Source organism: Limanda limanda, chromosome 18, assembly GCF_963576545.1.
Source record: "Limanda limanda chromosome 18, fLimLim1.1, whole genome shotgun sequence".
NCBI lineage: Eukaryota > Metazoa > Chordata > Actinopteri > Pleuronectiformes > Pleuronectidae > Limanda > Limanda limanda.
The window spans coordinates 13,059,828-13,086,601 of record NC_083653.1 but is presented as its reverse complement, the minus strand read 5'-3'; the positions used below and the strand labels follow the sequence as shown (position 1 = coordinate 13,086,601).

At 42.1% G+C, this 26,774-nt stretch overlaps 1 protein-coding gene and 1 non-coding gene across 3 annotated transcripts in view; one reads left to right on the top strand and one right to left on the bottom strand.

The window, feature by feature from the left end:
* nkain2 (sodium/potassium transporting ATPase interacting 2) overlaps positions 1 to 26,774 on the top strand; it is a 73,464-nt gene that overhangs the window by 28,694 nt on the left and 17,996 nt on the right. Inside the window, exons 2-4 of one of the 2 annotated variants that reach the window (XM_061091815.1) lie at positions 6,255 to 6,392; positions 7,529 to 7,609; positions 26,318 to 26,518. In XM_061091815.1, coding sequence (XP_060947798.1) covers positions 6,255 to 6,392; positions 7,529 to 7,609; positions 26,318 to 26,518 — 420 coding nt within the window. The remainder of the gene's footprint in view (positions 1 to 6,254; positions 6,393 to 7,528; positions 7,610 to 26,317; positions 26,519 to 26,774) is intronic. The other variant, XM_061091816.1, reaches the window with a different exon arrangement.
* On the bottom strand, positions 20,533 to 20,605 carry trnat-agu (transfer RNA threonine (anticodon AGU)). The gene has a single exon. It is a non-coding gene; the product is annotated as a tRNA-Thr (tRNA).

Genomic DNA, 26,774 nt, shown 5'->3' with positions numbered 1-26,774 from the left:
CCTACAGCCTTTTATCTTTGCCCCCCTCTTGCTCGGCTCGCCCCATCTTCCCCGCCATCTTTCCTCTTTCTCCGAGCCCTAAGTAGCCACAAATGGTCCCTAATAGCCTCCAATGGAGATGAATTGATCGTTGTGCGAACTGAATCGATAGGAGATTGCTTTTGCTGTACACAGTGGGATACTGCACAGGCAGGTGGCCTTAATTAAGTTAACAGTAAACCACGATCGCTTCTGAGTTTTATTGGGACAATAAAGTTTATGACGATCACAGAGAGAGCAAAAAATATGGCTTCAGAATGAACTCCAAGAAGGGAAAGTAGGTGCATGTTTCCGTCGATGTGTGATTTGCGTGTTGTCCCTACTCACTTGTCGTGCTCCTCATCTGAGTCAAAGTGTTTGTTGATTGTTTGCTCACGTCCTCTGCCTGTTTTCTCTCTCCGCTCCTTTCCTGCTGCTTCCCTCCTCTCCTCCACCAACTCTTTCTCCTCACTTCTCCTCCCTGTCTATCTCACCCTACCCCATCTGACCTCCGTTTCCTCCCCTTCATCCCTCCCTCCCTGTCGTCTATAATGGGATGAGCAGCAGAATTTGATCAGCAGTTTTTCAAAGGTCACAGAACCAAGCGAAAAGTCGCAGCCACGGCGCAGAGGGAACGAGGGAGGGAAGGATGAGATTGAGGAAGGGAGGAGTCACGCCGGAGAGAGATATCAGTCCGACCGAGTCGAGGGAGGAGAGGGAAGGAGAGAGGGAAGTAGGAGGTGGATGAAGGAGATGGTGGTGGCAGAGAAGAAGAAGAGGGGAAAAAAGACATTACAGGGAAGTGCAGTAAAGATGAGGGGGAGGACGATGAGGTAATTTGCTTTTTTATGACACAACAGATTCGGTGACAAATGGATGCATATCAAATAGGGAAGGGAGGACGGGGAGCAGGGGATGACAATGAAGAGGAGGGGAGAAGTAGTAGGGAGGAAATGAGAAGATGTGAGAAGATTAGTAGAGTGAGGAGGAAAGCGTGGGAGGAGGAGGAAGGGAGGGGAGAAGGTAAGGAGGGAGGAATGGAGTGACAGCGGGACAGGAAGATGAGACATTTTCACTTCTCTCCGCCAGTGTCTCTCTGTCATCTTCTTCACTCTGCTGAGTAACAGTCAGATCAGAATCGCCTCTCCATCTCGCTCATCAGATCTCTTGTTCTGTCTCTCTTTCACTCCGTCCCCCCAACCCCCCCCCAACCCCCCTCTTCTCTGTCCACTTTTCCTGTTTAAGATAAAAGGACACTTTTATCACTCTGCAGTGTCTCGTAATGGTCACACAGGGCAGCTGTCCCCCTGTCCGCAGCGATATTATCTCCAATAATATCTCTGTGATATCACTTGAGCTTTCATTATCAAATAGATCAAAATCTTTCCCGAAACTCGGTCTCCTCTTGCTGGCTGCACCGTCCCTTTCATCACCCTCAACTCTCTGCTGCCAATCTGTTCCCTAAGTGTTTGAGTGTCTTATTTTATCACTTCAGCTCTATGTCTCACTGAATGTGTCCCTGTATGTGTGAATGTGTTGGCTCACGCTCCATTGCTTCTACGCTATAAACGACCAATCCCTGTCTCTCTTTGCATTTTTTATTTAGATTTTCACATGAAACCTTTTTAGGTACTCCAGGCTACAGGTGTATTTTTTACCGTATCTCAGGGCCTGATCTTCTAAAGGTTTGCACGTGTAAAACTTGATTTCACCTGCAAAAAACGACATGCAAGTTGATCTACTGACTGTGCGCACTGAGGTTTGCTTGCAGAATAACACACGCTGTGCATTTAGTACGTTTGCGATAATGAAAATGCATTTTTGGGCATTTCTTATTGTGGTAAGGAGGAGACGGCAGAGAGAACGTTTTTTTTTTGCTCATCGTAGAAATTGAACTGCACCTGCTGCTTAATATTGGTCAGAGGCATCTCTTCCACCGGCCCCCCACCTGTTTTATTTGCCCAGGTTTTATTATGAGCTACTTTTTTCTTTTATTATTCTTCTAATGTCCTGCCATCTTCTCTTTATTTCATCGGTTGATCTTTTTGTTTTACCCACAGCATTTACTTTCCTGCAGATACTCTCCCATATCGCGTTTCTTTGAGTTGTATTAATATTTCTTTGCTGTAGCTCCCAACAACATGTTTGTTTGCCTCTTCCACTAGCACCTCCAATTCCATGGCATTAAATCTCGCTTTGCACTTGCGGTCACTCTGCTCTCCATTTCTATTCAGAAACCAGTAGTGCATGCAAAACATTAATTTAAATACTACTGCCTCTACCTTGTTTGCACCTCTAATAATTTGCGCTATTATTTTTAGTACCCACAAAACACCGACCAACCAAACTAGAAACATTACGCAGTATTGTTTAAATGTTATTATGACAGTCAGGTGCAGTGTCATATGTATTGAGTTAGGACTTAGACTGTATATTAAGATGGAAGACATGATGACCCCCAAAAGTGACGCCAAAACCTCTCAATCACCCCCTTGTGGCTGGTGGCAGCGTTGGTCGTAAATTCTGCATCCTCCATTTTGGGACTTTGGACAACCTAAAAAGTAAAAATACATAGGTCCATAATAATATTTTCCTCAAAGATGGCTGGAAACTTGGGTTTCAATTAGTTATTTGATATTATACAAATAAGTTCAAACATCATGATTGACAACTGAGACTGACTAGCGATTGCAGACTCTGGCACGGGATGGCAGCTTTTGTTTCCAGTTTATTTTGGCTTCATTTCTCGATATTGGGAGAAAGTGGAGAAGCGTTGTCCATCCTTATATATACAGTATGAGCGGAGATAACAATGACAGGCTGCTGGCTCTGCTGCTGAAGCTCACATTCTCTTACTGTGTCATAGCCCTGAGCTGTTGATGTCTTGATTCAGAGCTTTTAAGGTGATTATCTTAGAACAATACAATTAAATTAGCAACAGATGGCTAAATATGTCATCACATCAACAGAAAAATTGTTAATGACCAAACCTTTCACCCTACAGCTCGTTAACACACATTTAATTATGTAAATAATAATAATAATTTAAAATTTCAGTAAGCCCCTCAGCCTACTATTGCATTTTAGAAACCCATGCTAACAAGAGCAGTAGCATCAGTGCATGCTAACAAAGCCTTTGGAGGAACAAACACACTTGGTCCCCAGAGGGATTCTCTTCTGGCATTAGACAGATTGACAGCAGGCTGCAAACCTCTTCTGTGTTTTTATAAAGCGTATACACACAGAGAAGCCTCCATACTGCACAACATGAATTCATAGATTATGCATAGTTGTTATCATGTCATCTTTATTATTAATAATAATAACAACAATAACAGTAAAACACTTAATTTATTTCAGACTTACAAGAAATAGTGATACAAGCTATTTAACAATAGTTTATATGTCAAAAGTAGAAAGAAGAAAAGGGAGAAAGAGAATAATAGACAATAATCAAATAAGATTTAACGACCACACGCCCAGTTACAGCTCTTTTACAAAAATTAGTTTTTCAGCACGATTTAAAAAGAAGATACGGAGCCAGTCAGTCTGGTCTCCTCAGGGAGTGTGCTCGACAGAGTGGGCGCACTAGATGCTTTACAGACATTCATGGTGAAATTCAGTATTTGTTTATCTCTAATATAGTTCTATCTTGCCACAGCAGCCTTGCCAACTTCGTGACGGATAAAAAATAAAGAAAGCCTCACCATGTCCACAGGTGGATGCACAGCACAGTATATACCAAGATCGACGAGCTGCATGTGAACATCCCTCTGCTCTTGTGCTCTAAGCAGCGGAACTGAAATGAACGTCTCTGTCAGCAGCATCAAAGCCTGTCGCTGCAGATCCCAAAGGACCCGGCTCGCCAGCTTGAAGCTCCACCTGTACGACGCTGAGGCTTTCATCAGCCGCGCATATCACAAAACTGCCATTTCTGCTAACATAGCTGCTGCTCGCAACTTTCCCCAGCGCCCTTCTCTCTCCCCCAAGAGTCATAGCTGTTGAAAGGCTGGCCGATTTCACACCTTTATTCCAAGTTTGACCTGTGCAGAGGATGCTGGGTTCACGACAGTGGGGGCTGCACGCATGCTCTGTGTTCTGTATGTCAGGAGAACTCAGTCACTTAATTACCAGGGGTGATGTACTGAAGCAGCTGAGGTTAGTTGTTTTGCAGCTGATCCATGTAATGAGAATTTCGCATCAAAAGCTGAGAGTGGTGTGAAGGAACAGATGGTCTGGCTTTGGATATTGCTCTTTATTGGCCTCCATATTAACTCAAGTTTGAACTCACACTCTAGCAGAAAAGAGATTTTTGCTGACTGATCATTAAGGATGTGTGTTTTAACGACCTGGAGAAATCAATATGGTTATTACCTGTACTGCACAAACTAGTTCTTTATCCTTCTATCACATTTCCTTTCCTCCAATTGTGTTCATGTGATTTATTGTGTATTTTGGGGGGTAGTGTGTGTGTGTGTGTGTGTGTGTGTCCCAGCTGGAGTGAAGACTGTTTATATTATTGGTGATGGAAAAGGGGCCCCCAGGGGCCTTAGTAATGGACTGGGAGGCCTCTGACTTCTTATAATGGCTTCTCTATGTGAGTGCGTGTGTGTGTGTTTGTGAGAGCGGCACAATTGCGGCACTATGTAATTGTCAAAAGGAGGACACACTTTTACATAATAAACTGAAAGAAACAAAGAAACACGCACACACGCACACACATACAAAGAGAGAGAGAGAGAGATGGAGCCTATCAAACACAAAGAAACACAATGTGTGTGTCTCACACTCGAACATTGTGGTGCCAGCTGAGCCCATGTGTGTCCAATAACAGCAGGTGCTGTCAAGTGCACGCCCAGCCGACCTGCCATGACATGGACACACACACACACACACACATGCATGAATGCATATGTCATCACACCTCGCACCCTTTCTTTCAGCTTCCTCTTTTAAAACTTAATGTTGCAAAGGTCTAGTCGAGTTAAATACAAGGTTACAGGTAATGTGTGTGTTTCCTGTGTTAGTCAGTGTGTGTCTTAATGTGTGTGCACCCTGTATCTGGCTGCGAAGGGCTGTAGTGTTGCCATATGGTCTCACATTAGGACACTCAAAACTTGGCCGCGTGTGTGTGCGATTGTGTGTGTGTGTGTGTGTGTGTGTGTAGATGGAGAGTGAATCAGTAAGACTAACAGGAAACAAAGGCCTTGATTTGAGCTGTTGGTCTTTAAACACTTCTACTTGTGAACAGTTAAGATCTCTAAATGTAAATGTCTCTTCCTTTTTCGTTCCTTCCACGTTATATACCAATAATGCATAATTCGAGCACTGAGTCGGACAGCTGTCACCATAGCAACGATGGAAGCTTGGAAGCATTTGGGTCAGCCCTGGTGTTAATATATTTAGCAGTGCCATATCATATGCTGCACTGACTTCATTAACCATCTCAGCATGAAGCGCCAGAGCCTGAATGATAATGATCTCACGCACACATACACACACACACACACACATACACACACACACACACACACACACACACACACACACACACACACACACACACACACACACACACACATACACTCACACTCTCACACACACACACACACACACACTCACACACACACAGAGGACTGGGATCTTGACACAAATGCATAGATAACTGATTACATTTTACTTCATTATGATTAAAGGCCTAATTGTAAATACATCCTCTTTAACCTCACATACTCTTTACTAAGTTTACTGCTATAGAATATACTTATTATGTTGTGTGAATTCTAATTAACCCTGAGGTTTCTGAAGATCCTACATAGGTTTAAAATAAGAAATTAATATATTTTGTTATGAACAGGGTTGTCTTCAACAAGCGAGATGTGTATGTTCTCATATTTTTATTAGTAGTAGTATATTATGATATAATACAAAAATCTAAAATAACATAATATTTTTTTTTTTCTGTGTGTATAATGTGTACTGCAAAGCCCAAGGTGATTGCTCTATTTCTAATGAGTTGGTGTTTTTGCCCTGGCAACCCACAACTGTTGAAAGAAACTGGATGTTTTCTTGCCACTGATCTCCTCCTCCTCTTCCTCCTCTTCCTCCTCCTCCTCCTCTTCCTCCTCCTCCTCCTCCTCCTCCTCCTCCTCCTCCTCCTCCTCCTCCTCCTCCTCCTCCTCCTCCTCCTCCTCCTCCTCCTCCTCCCCCTCCTTCACCACCTATTCTCCTCTCAGGTCAGCGTGTTGGAGCGTCAGGTGATAGACTTCCTGGGCTACCAGTGGGCTCCCATCCTGACCAACTTCCTCCACATCATCGTTGTCATCCTGGGCCTGTTCGGCACGATTCAGTTCAGGCCAAGATATGTCACTGGGGTGAGCTGAAGCCACACACACACACACACACACACTGAAATACACACACAGTCTCTCGCTTTCTCTCTTTTTCTCTCTCTCAACCATTTTCCATATGTCGTGCACTAGATTTAGCAACAGCCCCTTTCTCACTGGATTCAGGCCTAGTCTTCACTACTGGGGATATACAAGCATGCCGTGCCATAAGGTGGAAATAAAGTCAACATTACTACCAATCCATCAAATATCAGAGAATGAAATTATCTGGCCAATACACAAATCAACTAATAGTGTCATCAACCTTGAATACTCCATTTTACACTGACACACTGGAGGTTTTGAAAATCTACTGTTTGGATAGTGTTTATTATATTCAAAGGGGGAATCTGTCTTTTTCATGAAACCTGTATCATTCTCATACCTTTAACTGCACTGTGTGTACAGACCAAGTTTATACAGTGCAACAGCTAAACAACTGATCCTCTCCTCAATGTTGGAAACACTTCATTCATACCTAGAGCAAAGCTGTTCAAACATAACAAGGAATACGAGCCTGTCTTCATTAATTATTGATTTATTTCCGACTGGTGGGTCCAACTTTTGAAAGAAGACAATGTCAATTTGAATATGAAAGAGCAGCGATACAGAGTGGGAGTAGGAATATTTTACTAAGGGGAGTTATGGATTTCACTTTTCTGTTTCTGGGGCTTTTAGATAAAATCATTTATGTTTCAGATAATCTTAAGTTCCCATAGTGGTTACCCTCACATGCACACACATGCGCACATTGAATTATAATTTATAAGCTTCAGATAATGAAAGTTGTATAGCTTATAAACTATGCCTTGCCTCCTTCCTTACATCATTCATTCATTCTTTCCTGCCTTTTTGACGCCCGTACACACTCTTAGCCCCACTATCCATTTTCTCTCCCTGTCTGGTTTGATTCTGGTGATTGGTTGCTCTCCCCGCCGTTGTTTTTGTTTCCCTACATCTTAACAACATCAAAAGTGAAGCCTCCCTTTGTCTCTCCTTTCCGTCTCTCTCGCTCCGAATGCAAGACATGAACATGCTTTTATAATTCTCCCGCAAAGACCTGTCAAACCTTGTCTGCCTCTCACTTCCTCCTCTCTCTCTCTCCTTGTGTCTCTCGGCAGTACGCAGCCTGGCTCGTAGCGTGGATGACCTGGAATGTTTTCATCATCTGTTTTTACCTGGAGGTTGGGGATCTGTCCAGAGTAAGAAAACAATTTCTTGCAATTTCTGCATCCTTGTCAACTTTTCTGCTGTACATGTCAAGAGTAAATACAACCTCTGGCAGGAGTTTTGGTGTTTTCGATCTCCGAAGTGGTCATTTGCAACTGCATTCCAAGTGTCTAAATCCAGGCTGGCAACAATCTATATTGTCTCTTTGGTCCACACACCCCTTTGTAAGTCCAAAAACTGAGCTAAAGTCTAATATAAGTTACTATTCCCCCAATTATAGTCCAAAAACTAATAAAAACTCTCCAGTGAGCCAAACGGTTGCACCGAGTGACTCGTCCCCTCATTACGATGAATGTGGGAACTGCAGTGTATTTTGACTCGATCCCTCATTTGCTGTCCTGCTGTCATTAATACTCATTAGCAAGTCTGATGTGTATTAATCTGCAGCGAAAAATAGTAACCCAAAAGTGCACTCATGCATTCACTGCTGCTTGAATAATATTTATTAAAAGCTACAGGGCCCAGGTGCTTCAGCCCTTTAGATAGTATCTCTTCCATAAATGTTTATTTTTCTCCTTCTAAAAGGAGAAGGAAAAGACAATTAAAAAAGCCAAATCATAAAAAAGGATATTTACACCGAAACATTCACTCATTATCTCCCCACCACTATGCCGATGGAGGGCAAAGTGTCAATTGTTAACTTTTCTTAAGAGATAATAAAACAACAACAAAACCAAACGTACCCCCATACTGCTCCTGTGGTGTCATCCAAGTGACGACGAGACCCGACATTCAATTTTTCAACTTGAATCGGCATCATTTACACCATGTTTCTAGCCTAAATGTCCTCTGATAGCCTCCTCGGAGGTGCGTTCAAGGACCCTCGGGCACGCCATCGTGTGGCTACGTCTGTTAGCATCACCACTTCCCAGGACATTTTTGTTTAAAAGACGGTTTAAATAACGTCGTTTTGAGTCGAATGAGATTATCGGGGCTTGCGAACACTTACATGACACCCCAGGAGCTGTATGGAGACATTTTATGTTTTTATTGTTGTTTGATTACGTCTGAAGAAGAGGTTGCCTGAGACTCTAGAAGTGTTTTGTGGACTCAAACACTTCACCCACCCCTTCCATCGGCATTGGTGAGTAGATAATGAATTCATTTTCATTTTTTTGTGAACTATCCCTTTAAATCTGCTTTTATTTACATTAATCTACAACTTTGCTTTCTTCCTTAGCCAGATGGCAAATCGTACAGTGTCTGTGTAGATTTTTCCATTCACAATTTAGACCAGCTCACACAATGGCACCTGGATATGTTTTGAAATAGGGAAAAAATACGAAAATCCTACATCTTTACACCTCCAAGCCTCTTGGATTGAGATACGAATCAGTCACTCTTCTCGATTGGAAAGATTATGGGAGCTATGAAAACCAATTAAAACCAAGCATCCATACACTTAAGTCTGCACTAAGTTGCTTTCAGACATCCACTGAAGTACAGACACTTTCACGCAATGTCCCTGAGGGGCTGTATGTGACAACGCAAACTTTTGTCTGAGTGAGACCTTACGGGAATCCAGTAAAATGGCCGTAAAGTTCGCAGCACACAAGTAGGTTTGTTGATGACATTTCTAACATGCAACATTTGCACATAGTGTCGCCGCTCTTACTCCTTTCGGCTTGCCTGCAGATCACTCACGACTCTTGTTGATTCTGCAGATGCGACCAAATGCTCCAATTATTTGGGGCTGAGTCAGTAGCTCCTTCTCCCGCCACAGCCAATGTGCTTTAAAATGAAACACTTGGCCATTAACTCTCCCTTCTCTGCTGTAGTGAATGTAGTGAATGCAACAGTGTTGATGAGCACAGAGATGACTTCAATAATGAACTGTTGAGCTGTTATAACACAGTATAAAGCTACTGGAGCATTTCAAAGCAACGTTTCTACATCATCCACAACAGCACTGTGTGTAATGAAATCATGCAGTAGGATAGAGAGAGAGAGAGGTAGAGAGATCATACTTTAAACTAGGTGTAGGAATGAGCCTGAAGCTTCCGCCTCAAGCCTCAATGCAGTTACCCTGCACTTAGCAGCAGCATCTCATTTGACTCCCCGCTCTGCTCTGCTGTCGTCTTCGATGTATTGAAAGCAACAGGGGCTGATGTACTTGGAGATCTCTAGAGTGTGAAGAATCAAGATATTATAATGGAGGTTGACTCAGAGCATTTGAAAACAAAGGCTTTTGGTCACTGTGTGGTGGTCTTGATGTTTTTCAGAGTAAAAAATACCCAGTTGCATTTGTTCATATTTTCGCTGGTCTCTGCCCTCACCTCACTCTCTGTGGCTCCTCCTGTCTCTCTCGCTTGATTGAATACAACAAGGACAATAGGTTTTGTAAAATTTCAATGGACCTCTGCCCTCAGCCTTGTTACATTTTCTTTTGTCTGGTAAAAACAAAAATCCACATTATTTGAAGACAGTGAATCCCACTTGACAGTTTTGGCAAACAAACTAGATTTTATTAAACTGGAAAGCCAGCCTAGAAATAGATAAGAAGAGGTCCTAGCTGAATGGGTATTGATTTTATCTCAGCTGTCACAACATTCGCTGAATAGATTATAGGTAGGTAACTCATCTTCTGACACTAAATGCTAAATTAAACTTCAAATTTATGATTGCAATTCTATTGTTGTAGGTCCCAAATAAGCTAATCAATCTGCCATGTTCTGTTCTGTCCTGTAATGTTATGTAATGTTATGTTATGTTATGTTATGTTATGTTATGTTATGTTATGTTATGTTATGTTATGTTATGTTATGTTATGTTATGTTATGTTATGTTATGTTATGCTTTGCAATGCTATGTTCTGGTATGTTCTGTTCTGTTGTGTTATCTTATCTTATCTACAACTAGATTAATCAAAAACTGTCACAATCATTCATTTCTTTATTCTGTAATCTGATATTGGGAATCACAAGCATTCCAGTAACCATAGTAACTGACTCCCACACCTGCCTGCGAGAGAGTGAAGGAGTGAGGCGCTGCTGACCGCTCTGGGCTGCATGTACGGGAAGAAATTACAATTTAACAGATTTGTTGATATATCTATCTTTCCCCCGATGCTCTCAATAACTGGCGGCTGTAGTGCTGCGCTGCTCTGTCACGCTGTAAGCATCCTCTTTTCACACAGCAACATTATCAGTAATGAAATTCTTTTTTTTTCACTGCGTGAGGAAACAGACGTGTTACCATCCCATCTCTGCAGTGATCAGCGAGCTAACGTTAGGTGGGCGCCGGCGGGCTGGCAAATTTGACGGTTGTGGCATGTACTGAGCATGTATAAAGTTGCATGTTGTGTATTTCCCTACATTACAAGGATGATTATGGGGAAGGATTTAGTGATGAAAGAAGGTAAATATGTTATGGACGTTTTAAAAGTCCACCGGCTCACAGAAAGACGGGTCAACGGGTTGGAGAGTGTAAGAGAAAGAGTGAGAGCGGTGCAGAGCGCTGTACACTCTCCAACGAAGCAACAGAGCAAAACTTCTTAGAGATATTATTAAGTCGACTTGCACAGTCTAGAATGTTAATGGGAAATCCAGTATAACAGAAGAGTGAAGCTGCCTGCAGCGAAATCTAATACAATCTACTCTTGTAAAATGTCCAATGTAATCGGTAACACCGAGATTGTCATGACTTTCATTACCCGATGACATCTCTAGTTGTCGGAAGGATCAAGGATGGGTCAAGGAGGAACTCATGACATTTTTGCAAGGACTCAAAGAAAGAGGAGGATCGAGGAATTTATTTCACTTTGTTTAACATTGTGACACTCTTTGAGATGTGCTCTTTTTTGACATCAATATTTGGGATAATTTAAGGATTTGGTATCAATAGTTTGCTGATATCTATGAATGTGTGTCTGTTGAGCAGCTTGATTGCACCATAAGGCTTTTGCAGAGCTCTACTGAACCATTGCGCCTTTGTGCAATGTCATTTTTGCAAGGGAAGTGTCTTCACCTACTCTAACTCGCACAACAATTGCATGCGCAAGGTGTGTGTTTCTGTCCTTCACACACCTCTCTATATATAAGACTGTGGCGTGATGTCCCTACTTTGACCGCGAGTGCTGAAATCTCTGAAACGGCTTTTCTTCCTGTCTCCTCAGAAAGTGAGGGTCACATAATACCAGAGCAATTTTAGAGGGACTTCAGCGACTATAATCATGGGAGCAAGACCCTGTCAGGGGCGACTTCCAAAGACCACTCGCTGACATAGTTACATAAGAGAGGAGTAAGGAAGAGGTGTTGCAGATGCCTTTGAGCATCTGCAACATCTAGTGGGAATCTGGTCATTTGAGCAGTTTGATTGCTGCTCTTCTCCAGTGTAATCTGGATTTACTCTTGGCTTTTTGGCCACAAGAAAGCAGTGTGATTCACATGTTAAGCAGTTTTCAGACAAAAACTCCAGAGAGTGTCCAACTTTGTTTGCCTTTCACATATGAACAATTCAGCAGGAGATTCTCTGCACAGGCGTGTTCACAACAACAGAAATCTAAGCCTTTAGGTGAGGGGGTGTCGCTGGAGGCAGGACGTAACGTATTAATTCCACTGCGGATATCATGTGTCTTTGTTTACTGCACATCAACACTGGAGTCGGCCTTTACCATCGAGAACTCTTCTGACAGCTTCAAAGGTGTCTTCAACATGTAAGGCTTATTCTTCATCTTAGCTTTAAAAACGTCACCAACACATCCATTTGCTCGCAATGAATCCTCTGGAGGATCTGGATATTATCTGGCATTTACGTTCTTACCTCCAGCCCCTACGGAGAATGTCAGAAGATTATCCAGAGTTGAGAGCTTTCCTGTAAGCAGCTTTGGTGTGTCACCATATGATTTGCACTGATGTAGATAAGCATATCATATCAGTTATTTGCATTGGCGTTACACATTGACATGCGACATGAGACACAACATTACAAAGGTTGATTAAGTCTCTGCAGAAGTGTGGCTGTTCTGAAGTCAACTTTGTCGATTATATCAACTTGGATAATTAATCAGGGCCAATCAGTGCTATTATAAACAGAAGAAATCAGTTGATGGGGGAGCTGATTGTGGATGATTACAGTCTGTGGCGTAGTGTTTTCCTACCACAGTTTGCTGGTAATTACTGCTTCTATTGGACAGTTATGTAACATACCTTCCATACATTTCACAACAGAAACAGCCTATCATCACTACTTATCCTCATCTCATTGGTATCAGCAGCTTTTCAATCTTCATCAGCGCTAGTTTGGACTGAAGCGTAATTTGGTGCATAATCTTCAGCTCGATTCTTTGTTTCCTCTAGTACACGCTGTTGGCTCTTTGCACGCACACACACACACACACACACAAGGACGGTGAGCCTTGTTAAAGTTTTGTTACCATATAGCTATCGCCACAAGTTTTACAGCGAGTCAACAGTCATATTTCATATATAAAAACCCATCCACCTTCTGTTTACCGCTCTCCACCTTCGCTGAACTCTCATCTGAATGATATATCTTCATCTTTCACTGCCCCTGAGGACGAGCGTTAGCAGTTACAGCAGCCGCCACAGCTGGAAAGTGCTGTTTGGGTTTTTATCTCTTTCACACTAAAAATACAACTGTCTGCCATTTTTTGGGAGGAAGTCGGAGAACAAGCCGGTAACATCTGGAAAAGCAGCTTAACGATTGGTCACAGGTTAATTAAACCGAATGGCATTTATAATAGCGCCACAATCAGAAATCAAATCTCATTACAAAACAATTTGAGTGTAATATTTCTCCTCATTTGCTTTGAAGGTCTCATTTTCCCCCAACCGAATTCAACACATCTGGTTTTTCGGACAGTTAATTAACGACACCATTGTCAATTAACTGCCGGCCAATCAGAGAGGAGCAAGCTCGGACCAGATGCTGCACAGCTTGTTTTATGACCGGAACAGTTAGTGAGCTCCTCGCTCAAGGGCAAATCAACCTTGACCCAGTTACTGAAGGAAATGGGAGCCACAAATGCCCTCTCTCTCTCTCTCTCTCTCTCTCTCTCTCTCTCTCTCTCTCTCTCTCTCTCTCTATCTATCTCTCTCTCTCTCTTCAGCTGATGTTAAGATACAAATCTGTCAACTGCCTTTCCAGGGGCTGTTTTTTACTCTGGTCCAAATGTAAAACAAGCATGCCTGTCACTCAACTCAAAATCAACTCGAAAAATTCCCTGCAAAATATGACAAAACCAGATTTACACTCTGCTGCAAATTAGAAAGGTTTATTTGCTGCTGTTAGTTTTGTGTCTTTGTTCAGTTTGGCACCATGTTACTATTGCAGTGTTAATTTTATGATGAAAACAATAAATTGACAATCTTGTTTTCAACAAAAAAATATGTTAATGTTGACCTGAGTCATAATCAGACGTGTAACGTGAATAGGAACCTGAATGATATATTAATTAGTAACTCGTGTAAATACCATGTTCAAAATGATATCTTATCTAGAATAAGGTCAATATTTAAATGTTGTCAAAATTTTGTGGCTGCCTGTAATGCTAGCCAACTTCTTTGAAGGAGAAATGAAACAGACGTATATTCATCCACAGCTTCTCTCAAGATTTGACCAAATTAAAACCGCTTGAACAAATAATGGAAAAATCTGCAATCCGGGCCCAATCCATAGCTTCTATATTTTGAGCTTTTATTTTTGTCTTATCTTTCTCTCATCTCTTCTGCTCTCCTTGTCTCCTCTCGACTCTCTCCTCATCTGTCCATTCTTAAGAGTCCCTAATCTGCCTCTCTCTATGGAGGTAAGTTGTGAATGAATATTGGATAGGTATGACCATTGTCTCCCCTGCTTCACTCAACAACATAGCAACAGTCTCACTGCATCTCTGCAAATGCGCTTCAGTAACTGTGAGTGAAGTACCAGCACTTTGATCTCATAACTACGTTACTTCAGTCAGCCGTAAAGTGTGTAGATGAGCTCAGGTGGTTGTAGACTTGTGCCTGAAGGGGAATAAATCCGGGATAAGAGCTAAGCTAACCCAGAGAGGCCGAGGAGAGAGACGTGTCGTCACCTCCCACTGAACTAAACGCCTGCTTGGGCAAGTCATCGATTGGCTTGATTGATTTTCTAAGGTTTTGCCCTAACTGTGATGAGAGACTGGTAATGTGCTGCCACGTAATTGTGAACCCTCTTACCGATTAGCCCTCGCTGGTAACCCTAAGTCCCAGAAATGACACTTTCACATCGTCACATTTCGAGCTACAGCTTTGTTCTACCGTCAGCCCATTTCATCAACCTGCCGACGGAGAATAATTTCACTTTTATTTGATAAGAGGAAGGTGTTGCTTTTTAACCATGACCACGGTGGCATGTTTATCCTGTCTCTCCTCTTCCTGTGTATCTTTCTCCCGGGATCAGAATAACTCGCTGTCGTGCATAAGGGAGATGATGGTGTTCTCTCCGCCTCAAGAATAACTGGGTTAGAAATTTCTCACGTCTCCCTCTCCATTGCTTCCTGTTGCTGCCTTACTCATTCTCTGGTCTCTCACCCTCCCTTCTCCCTGTGTCTCACCCTCTTCATCTCTATGTAATTCATCCCTCCTTTCCCTCTGCTCAGCCTATAATCGAGTCTTTTTTTAATGTTGCTCTGCAAAGTGCCGCACGAATCCGTCCCGCGCTCTTCTTCACCTTCTCGCCTCCTTTTTCCATTCACTCACTTCCTCAATACTTTCAATGTGAGGACTTGAGTAAATGTGTCCCTGTTGAGAAGGCGCCGCTATATTTATAGTCAATAGGAATTCATAGTTGAGGGCTGTGGGCCAGTTCAATGCATTACTTTACACTCTCAGGCAATTTACTCTTGGGTCACAGGGAAGAAATTTACATATGCCCTTATGTGAAAGAGGGAGAAAATCACCCTCATTTGATTTATTACTTTTTATCTGTGATTAGGATTTGTTCTGCAGCTTTGATATGATTTCCAAGTCCTGTTTTATCCATGAATAGACTCGATATCCACACTGTGCATCCCAACTGCCAGCAGTATACGTTCATTACAACAATGATCACACTGTCAGGCTAGTAAGTGGAGGCTCGGACTAAAAATCAATGCGATAACATTTGTATCGTATTAAAGACGAGGAAATTTTGCAGGCAAAGGCAACAAATCCATCCACTTTAATGCTTGGTGGCAGACGTGTTTGTGGTGCAATGCATCAATTAAAGTGTGCTGAGCATTGCGAGCACCACAGCAGCCGGAAATCCAGAAAGATTAGGGTTGTAAAGGTTTGCCAAACACTTCAACTTTAACATTTCTCCTCGATAAAGAAAGCAAATCCCAGGCGGCGAGAGGAAAGTTGGCGGAGGCAGCGAGGAATGGGGGGGAAATGTGTCAGAGTTTGTCAGCGCTGTTTGAAGTCCAGACATCAGAGTGGAGCAGATGGACGCTTGTTGGCGGTTGAGATAATGGTTCGATGCGACATTGTGACACGGAGGTAAGGAGACGCAGCGAGGAGCGTGTTGCGTGTCAGCGATGACTCACTGACAGTGTCCCACGCATGTAGAGGGGCTCGAACTGGAAGTTTGATGTGTAACTCACTTTTTTTTCATTCGTCAATTATTTTGAGCCTGACAGGTTGTTGTTGAGATTAGAAGCAGCAGTCGACGAAGACCTCATCTGCTTTCACCATATCTCATCGTTCTCCTCACAGATTGCGTCTGTCATTTGCCACAGACATGCAGATGTCCAGACTGTCCATAATTCTGAGCATCTGTCTCCAACAATACTCCCTCATTCACTAATTCACTGCTCCGTCTATAACAGACACTAGATAGACACATTATACATCTCCAACACTTTATATCGTCCCTGGAGTATGAGACAAATTAAATGTTCATATTCCCAAATTTCATTGCATTGCGCGATTATTTGAGGGTTATTTGTGTATACAAAATTATAAAATACAAGATATATAGACCAACATTATAGAGATCTTAACTAAAGCTGCAGCAATAACCGGATATATCAACCAGTAAGTCATCATCAACAATATTTAATATTTTCTTGTTTCTTTGCTCCTTTAGTGACAGGAATTTTAATATCTGTGGTTCTTGGACGACACATTTGAAGAGGCCATCTTGGGGTTCAGAAAACACAGATTGGCGTTTTTTTTATTACTATTTTCTGACATTTTATGGACCAAACAACTAATCGATTACTCAAGAAGTAATCAACAGATTACTCAGTAATAAAAGTACTCGTTAATTGCAGCCCTAATCTTAGTTTAAGACTCAAGACTTTATTGCCCCCCGAGGGGAAATTCGTTTTCTCGGCCAGTCCAGCACAGAGAAACACAAATGACACATTTCAACACATGTCACATCAAACATTAACCCTCCCATCTTAAGAATATTTATGCACTACTATCACCGTATTTATTGTATGTTATATTATACATATATCTTAAGAATCTCAAACAATCTGCTTGAAATGAACACAGTATAAGAAAGGAATGAAATTCACTGTCAGAAAGCTTATAAAAGCCCCTCCAGCCTCCCAGCGTTGGCTCTGGAGTCTGAAAATCTTTTTGAAAGTGACAGTCCAGCACGAACGCCCACTCCAGGCAGAGATTGACCCGGTGTATGGAGGTGTGACATTACACTGGACCTGAACTTTTATTGTTCCATTCTCATATGAAAACTTTTTGTTGTTGAGAAGAGACCAAAGCTGTGCACTGCGAATCCTCATTTGAAAGTCAAAGCTTTTCACCGTGCCTTTGAATCCCACCCCTCAGTGCAGTTATTTTCAGACTACACGATGTAAGAAGTAGTTTGTTTCCAGCATAACTCATAATCTATTAGAATTGCTAATGTGGTGTGACCAGTGACAAAAACAGCTTTTATGATGACAGAATAAAAGAATTTCTTTGTGTTTGAAGCTTTTACCTATTTAAGGAATTTCAAGAGTTCAACCATCGACTGAATTTAGATATGGAAGACGTGAGACCCTCCCAAAAGTGAGGCCAAGTAGATCAAGTAGTTCAAAACTTCTTAAAAAGAGCTCCTGCACACTGTCTAACTTGCAATCATGAAGGTTTTATGCCACGTTTTGGTACAAGACCTTCATCAGTGTTAGACGGTGTGCAGGAGCTCTATCACAAAAGGGCCAAACTAAAAAGGCCAAAGTACATGTAAATTTGTTCTGGTAAGATTGGATTAAATTAGATATTTGATACTATAACAAAGGGTGAAACGCCCTGATTGACAGCCGGACTTCAATACCGAGGCTCCATCCCCCCATCGCTACTGCACAGACTCATGACTGCGTTTTTGATCGGGGATATTTTGGGTTAATTTCTGGATAGTGGGTGAAAGTGGAGGTTCATGGTCCGTCTTTATCTCTGAGTCAACTCATTAAAAGAATTGAAAAATACTGATACTGAAACACAGATTTTCTGACAAACAGGTTTTAGCTAAATTCTGTCAACATCAGTCTTGTTGTGATGTGTTTGTCTACCCATTCGTTTCTGTTTAGTAGACATTTTCTATTCAATGTGTATCTTTGCCTTCCGTACAGCTCCTGTAGAGCCACGGAGGCAAGATAAGGTGTACATACTTTTTTGACAGTAATTTGAGTTTAGGCCAGGGATTTATACCATATACCATCAGTCTGTCACACTCCCAACCTCCCTGTCAGTCGCTGCCGCTGCTATCTAATACAGCAGCGATGCCATAGAATGAATCTTTTAAAAGATTTCTGATGTGCCATTCCTGACAGATCTGGAGAGGAGCCTGTGGAGAGCGAACTATCACTACGGTGCAAAACACGCAGACACACACACACACACACACACAAACACACGCAAACACACAAACACACTTGGATATTCACATCAACTCTCTCACAGTCTTAGACAGCTCTCTGTCGGGAGTCCACTGTGTCATATAAAAGATGCAACCCACCTCCTGGGCGTCGGATGATGCAGAGATACAGACACATAGATACACACTAACGTCAGTCATTTATTGCGGGGTGTGCGGCACGGGAGATCCCGAATGCCGTTTGGCATACTGTATGTGTGAAAATGTGTGTCTGTAAGTGTGAGTGTGCTTGCGTTGGTGTCTGTTTGCTCTGTCGGAAGTTAGAGCACCTGTCAATCATGATATTTGTGACAAGAGAACCTACACATGCTGAAATATACACACGCACCAAATCTAGACAGTCTCTCAAAACAGTGCCATCGCAATTCCCACGTCTGTCCATGCATCTCATCTCACTCGGCACATCCACAATGGAACCGCGACAGAGCAGAAAAAAAGAAAGAGGAAAGAGGGAGCAACTTTAGAATAGTGAAAGATTGGAGGTAGAGAACAAGGCATCAGGGGCGGACAGGGAGACGAGAGAGAGAGGTTTCTACAGGTAAAGGTATGATAGCAGCTGCAGAGGATGATGTGCCGTGGGATGGAGCCACATGTGAATCAGTGTTGCTTTCAACAGAGGAAAGAGAGGAGGGAGGGGGAGAGGGGACAAGGGAAATAGAAAGAAGTGGAAGAAACAGAGAAAGTTAGAATGACAAAGCCTTGCGGGAAGATAGGATTGCTTATCTGACGGAGGGAAAAAAAAATCCCTTTCATATCAACTTCACATCAACATCAATAGTCGCTGATGTCAACGCAGGGCGAGCTTTTACTGCGGGATAAATTGTCGGAAAAATATGACAGTAAATCAAACTGCAAACCACCCAATTCATCCCCGAAGAAAGCAAAAACAAAAACAGATTGCCGGGGCCAGTCTGAATGCTAATAGTCACTTAATTTGACTCCCCTCAGTATTCATACACCAACGATTGAGACGATGAATGAGAGGATCCCACACATTTAACCATAGACGCTCCGGTTTAAACCTCCGCCCCGATTCTCAGAGTTAGTGCATCCACTCTGACTGTGTTTGATCAATAGATGCATTTGTTGAAATCATGGCATGAATTTGTCTTATTTTTTTCCCGTCAACACGTCTCTAGTGGGTAATTCCCATCAGCCAATCTGATCACATTAGCCTCGAGCTGTTATTACTGATAAGTCGTTTTGGATTTTTCATTGTTATCATATATAGTTTCATGTGCAACGAGCAGAGTTTTCTTCTTTTTACTTGTCCAAAATGGAACAAGGTGATTTAACAGAGATTGCCTGTGTTTCTGCAGTAGATAATAGATTTGATTGACTTGACTGCTACAGTTATAAACTTGCTCCAGGTTCTTGGATGATAGCTGGTATTCATTTCAAGGCTTGATTGTGAGGATTTAGCCTGGCTGTGATCACAGTAATGTTTTTATTGTACAAGCCAGAGGAAATGGCTGAACTGCTGATACAATAAAACCTGTTTAATGTGTATTTTCTGAGGGTTTGGGTCTAATAAGCTTCCTCAGAGCTGAGAAGGAATAGAGTCTTTGATTGAAACATTAGATGATAAATCTGATTCATTGTGGCTCCCTTTTTAAAGTTTTATCCATCATTGGCATCGCTGCTTTGCTGGAATCTGAACATGTGGCGGCAGTTTTATCTCATTCTACACAAGAAGGAGATGGAGCACAAGTAGTTCAACACTGTTTTTTTAGAGCTGCCTGCTTTGGCTGCAGACACATTTGATGATGGCGGAAAGGGTGAACCATAAACTGTATATAAAGAGCTTCCTCACACTATCCACATATGAAGCCCAAATATCCCAGATACGAACGCCTCCACCTTGCGTTAGAAGCCAAAATGTGTAGCAAGGTCCTTCTGATACACACCTATGACCAATTGTGAGCCAGCCTCAGCTGTCAGCTGTGAGGGTTCACATTTCATTGGTCAACAAAATAGCAGTTGTTGAGAAGAACATGAAAGTTAAGTCAAGATAAAACTTGCAAAAAACACATTCAGGTCATTCCGAAAGAGGCACTGCTGGGATTTGAACCCAGGATCTCCTGTTTACTAGACAGGCGCTTTACCAACTAAGCCACAGCACCTGTTATGATTGGCAGGTAACTGGAATCAATTATGACTGTATCAAAACTACGTCGTACGCTACAACTTTCCGTAAAGGGTTGGGCCATACCTGCTACACCGGGTTCTGTATCCATACTCCACGCCCTCCCTGACACACCCAGACATTCAAGTGAAGCCCTAACGACTGGTTGATGCGCACAAGCACACGCACAAGCACAAACAATCTGTTAAAAGTTTGAGTTATGTGTTATGTGTTTTATGTTAATATGTGTTATGTTTTATGTGACAGGGAAAAAATAGACCGACTGTAGACAAAGAAAGACTTTTTTGTTTCTTTTTGTTGGAAACAGAGATAGAGACATAGATATTTTCCCATTTATGTGTAAGATAACTCATCCCTTCCTCCTACACACGTCACATCCTATAGACCTATGCTAGGAGGGATATCTAATGGACAACCTAGGTACTGCAAGCTAGACTATTATGCAGTTGTAGACATAACCTGAGAAGGGAAGAAAAGGAATTTAATGTGACTAAAACTAGACTAAAACTAAGAAGGATAAAAATAACTGCAGTTTCAAGGTCCCACCCCATTTTCATAGCATCAAGTTTGTAATTAAAACCAAACTTACCAGTAATATAAACTTTTGAACATTAAGAGATTAGAGATAAACCTAAAATGGCAGAAATCGTCTTTGAAAAAAATATCACAACATTAACACGCAGCTGCTATTTTGTGTGTGTGTGCGTGTTGTTAATTTTTCAATGTAACAAATATACAACAATGCACTAGGGTTCTGATTTATTGCAATCAGAACCTCCCTCCCCCTTCCCCCCGTATGCAATTTGTGGACCCAACCTGGGTTGTGGGGAGATACCTTGTAATTGCCAACCGCAAGATCGAAGGGTTAAAATGTTGTGCGGAGGCATTTGCTTAGAATTGGTAATGGGTTTAGTGTGGTTACGGTCAGGGTTAGGATGTGGACTTCATCTCTATGCACCATGAACACACACACACACACACACACACACACACACACACACACACACACAACCACGGACAGGCAATTCCCTAACATACCCCCAACCAATCTGATAGGAGAAAAGTGCTTTAGGCATTATGGGTTAAGGCCTCATCTAACACCCATGGGAAATCACAGCAAAACAATGTAGGGAGATGCACCGTGACTGATGATATTGGTCTGAAATAACACAGACAGAGCGACACAGAGAAAGGGGGCCGAGAGAGAGAAAGTAATAGAAAAGGAGGTGAAGACACAGATAGAGGTTTAGTTAAATAGAGTGAAAAATTGACTTTAGAGGGAATAAAGCTAATATTGTCCCCTCACTGATTCTCTGCCTTTTAGTTTGATGATCTCTGTGTGAGCCAATTGGACAGACCGAAACCACTGTTGTCTGTCTGCTTGTCAGTCTGTATGTTGAATATACTGTCTGTTGTTTCACTATATTACTGACGGAGCTTGGGTTGTGGGTAAAAAGCTGCTAGATTGTCTTTGTGTTATACATTGTGAGCATTTGTGTGTCCAGAGAGCAGATGCTAGCTGAAACTACTCATGGGGATAATCCAGCACTTTCTCCCTTCTGGCATCAATCCATCTATCCACCCATGCATTCATCCATCCATCCATCCATGCATCCATCCACCCATGCATTCATCCATCAATGCATCCATCCATTCATGCATCCATCCGAGAATCCATCCATCCATCCATCCTTGGAGACCAAAAAGAAAATTCCCTTCCTTTGTAATTGACTTGAACATTGTTTCTTAAGTTATACAATTATTACTTCAGACTAGACTGGACTGATTAAACACACACACACACACACACACACACACACAAATATATATAATTTTAACACCATGTAGCTTAATCGTTTATTTCCCAGTGCACCTTTTCTTATACAGCAGAGGTTTATAGCTTTATTTATTTTGTGCTTTAAACAACTTTGACCCAAATTGTCTGGGTATTTTTTTTTTTATTGTTAAATTAGTCTCTAATTTAGCTTCAGGTAGCTTCACAAGGGCATCACCTCCTCCTGTGCTAGTGATAGCATCAGAGGAGTGGTCTTTTCCCTTCCTTCCATCCCTGCATCTCTTGGGAGTGTAAGACAAAGGAAAATAGAGATGTGGGAAATTAAGAGAGAGACAGGGAGAGAGAGAGAGAGAGACAGAGAGAGAGAGAGAGAGAAGGGTGGAAGCAGAAGGAGAGGGAGAGACAGAGGAGGAGGGAGAGGCAGAGGAAAAGCAGACGTGGTTCAGTGAAGCGTCACTAGCCTACAGCCAGAGACAAAGACCTGAGAGCATGAGTGCATGATCCTCAACTAGCACACTCAAAATTACACTGTGTGTGTGTGTGTGTGTGTGTGTGTGTGTGTGTGTGTGTGTGTGTGTCTGTGTGTGTGTGTGTCTGTGTGTGTGTGTGTGAGAGAGAGAGAGAGAGAGAGAGGAGGGGGGGGTAGCAAGTAAGGTAAACGGAGGCAAAAGGAGAGGAAATATATCAAAGAAAGATGTGGAGAGAGTAAAAATTACAAAACACAGACACAGTCAGAGTTAGAACACAAGTCTTGCTGACCGTTTTTATTTAAGGCTACAAGCCAAACAGGCCACTCATCACCAGGCAGATTAATATCTCAAAATTATTTTGGCATTATGGCTTCATTATCCTGGTGGGTTCGATGCAAGGCATCAACTCCTCTTCATAGCAGCAATTTAACTAATGTTTTTTCATTCCACTGGTGAGTAATTTGAGTTTGGCCCCCAAATCCTACAACTCCCTGTATTTGGGTTATTTATTGTTGCGAAAATAACTTCCTCTAAACACTTGTGCTTTTTAGAAAAATAGCTTTAATTTTCAACGTGTGTGTGTTTTTTTTTAAATTTTTTCATCACATTGTCTCTATCTGTGCTGGTGGAGGCTTATTGTGCTGCCGCTGGATGAACAGAAAGGAGATAAGCTTTTTCTTCAAATTAGCACCAGTCTATTTCTGAGCTATAAAACACACCATGTAACCTCAGTGAACTCTTCACAGACGGTTGAATGGAAAAGAAAATCTTCTGTCTTGCTCTTATATGTCTCATCTGTTGTTAGATATGGCAGTTTATGTATTGACGATGATCAGTGTAACCACAAGGACAGTTTGACATCCCCTTGACGTTGTTTCAGTGCAGGTACAATAAAGTTCAGAGGAGACGCGATGCTCGGATTAGCATTTGGAACAGAAAACTGTCCAAAACTATGTTTGTTCCGGAGCCTCATTAGTAAAGTACTGATACACACTGCACCGAAATAATTATTACCCCTCTCCCGATCACATGGCAAGAGCGGTGAAAGGCTGCGGAGAAACGAGAGCGATAAAGAAAAGAGGTGAAGGAAAGAAATATAATAAAAAGAGAGAGAGAGAGTAAGAGGGTAACGGTACGAGGTAGGCGGCGGGAGAGTGATGGCAGAGAGGGAGCGAGAGAGAAATTTAAGGAGATTTCACTCATTAAAACGAGGAGCACAACAAGGGGAGATGGCATTAATCAGAGCTCTGTGCTAATGAGGCATTTACTCATTACGCTGGAATAGAGAGAGGCCAAGGAAGAAAAAGAGGGGAGAATAGGGGGGGGGGGGGGGGGGAGAGAGAGCACAATATAAATTAACAGTGGAGAACAGGGGGGGGGGATTAACCAGCGATGTGGAGGGAGGTGACGGAGGGCAGGGTGGATGTGGTGGGAGGATGAGGTAAAGACAAAGATGAAGCGGGACATACAGTGTGGAAACAGACCATATTGACTCAGTGTTGATGGAAGAGCAACGTCTCTATATAAAGCTCTATTTAAAGATTTACGTCCGTCACTTGATTAAGTTAAGTACTGACGACGTGGTTCCGGATGAAAATAAGTGATCTGCCCTGCATTTAAGGGACTATTTGCCCATTAATCCTAGTATGCTGTAGTAGTTACCAGTCACTCACATTAAAAAGGTGCTGACGTTTTCCTGAAATTCTCCAAAAGGGCTGTACGCAACGACCCAAATGTCGGAGTCACATTTTAGCGATCTTTAACTGCCAGTTCCCATGTGAGAGTACAGTAGGAAAAATCCCATCGAGCAAGTGGGCGTATTGATGTTTGTAACGGCTGACGGATGTACAACTGAAACAAATATCTCAGGAAGGAGAAGACATGCCATACACTTAGAAGCACCAACAAAGATGTCAACCAAGAAAAACGAGATTTGAAAGCTTTTGATGGACAAAAGCAGGAAAATCAAACATTTACCAATAGTTTTGTACTGTAAAGTTACTTTCTATATTCTCCCCACTTAAAAAGAGTTTCTTCTGTTGACATATTCCAAAGCAACATAGCAAACCTGTGTGTGTGATTGAATATGTGGACCTGTGTATTTAGGCGTGTATTTACTGCCATGTTGATTTGCATGGACTTCTGATGAATGATCTGTGTCTCTCCTCGCTAAGTGGAGTCGTTAATATGTGCATTATTGAAACCAGGACGACTGTCAGAACTGATTTATTGCGCATTTCTCATCTTTGAGAATTAAAAAGCTTTATGAGGAACCAAACAGACACTGTAACTGCAGGGGCCATTGCTACTGTATGGGGTCTCTCTGTGCTGCTGTGAAGTCGAACTCAAACACTGAGGAACAGAACGTGTTGATTTATTTACTGGTTGTCAGTTGTGCAAGTTTTTGCAGCCTCTGGTTGTAACTTGAAGTTGTCTCTCTCTGTGACGGGGTTGTTCAGGCTGTGGTGGCCAATATGAGTGAATGAAATGTCTTCATATTTGTATAAAAGTATACAACAGCAACGTTTTTGAGGAGAACTCAAGGTCTACATTGATGGTGGTGTAGAGCCTCTGTATCGATGTCCCGTCAAAAAAGCGTTGTCCAGTCATGAGTCAGCCGTCAGTCATGATGTTTCACCGCGTTTTTAGAGCATCAAATAAATAATTTAAATCAGCAAAAGCAGACAATTGAACAAACATCAGTGTGATACCTGGAATGTTTATTTTGACTTAGTTTAGTCCATGTCCCATCCGCAAGCATGGAGGAGGAGGGATGATTTGACCTATATTGCAGCCAGGGACCAGTCACTTACCTCACAAGATTCTTTGGTAATTTATTTCTTGAATTTGTTTTAAATCTCACTCTCCAAGGAGGTAGATTAACTGAGTTGGTTCTAAACCTCATTGGTAATGTTACCTCCCAGTCTTTCTTATAACTCCCATAGTTTTGCGGTTTTCCTGCTTAATGAGAAATAAAGAAGAAATAATTATAATTATGTGGCCTAAAATCGCAACATCATCACTTCAGTAACTGACCCTTCCATAACACCACAACACAAATCTCTCTCTTTCTCAGGCGGGAAGCATCGTACAAACTACAGCTCCCAATCCTTCCTTCTGTTCCTTTCTTTGTCTAGCCTCCTCTCTCTCCCTCCCTCGTTGTCCTCATCATTACCTTGCATGTGTATGATTCAGATCTAATCTGAGGAATGCCAGATCACTGGGATCATAAATCTAAGATCTATATTTAGTTCTGGCTCTTGCTTTCTCTCTAGCTCTCAGAGCGGGGTATGACAAACACTTTGGTTTTAATTAAAACTTGGTTAGAAGCCGCCCTGCTATTCAACCCCCGGCCTTGTTCCTCAGAGGATGTAATTCAACTCACTCTGTCTCTCTCTCTCTCTCTCTTTGTCTCTCTTGCCAGGACTCTGACCTTGTGCTGACTTTTAACCTCTCCATGCATCGCTCCTGGTGGATGGAGAACGGCCCCGGGTGCAGGGTGACTCCCATCACCCCTCCGCCGTCCTGGGCACCTGAGGACCACCGATATATATCAATAGCTGGCTGTCTGATGGATTTCCAGTTCATAGAGGTGGCCCACTCCTCGCTGCAGATACTCCTGGCTGTAAGTACTTGAGCTGAATGAGTACCTTCTGCTATGCACTGTAATTTCAAAGTCAAGTAGCCGAATATGGAAAGAAATCGGCTCACGGCTTTAAATGTCCTTCTTATAAAATTGGAGTGCCTGTTGGTCACAGTCGCTGCCATTGTTAAATAGTGCCACTTATTACATATATTCTTTTTTGCCTTTTCACTCATATTAGTCATTATGAGTGATGATTCATAAAGAATGACATAATCTAATATTCTGGAACAAAGCA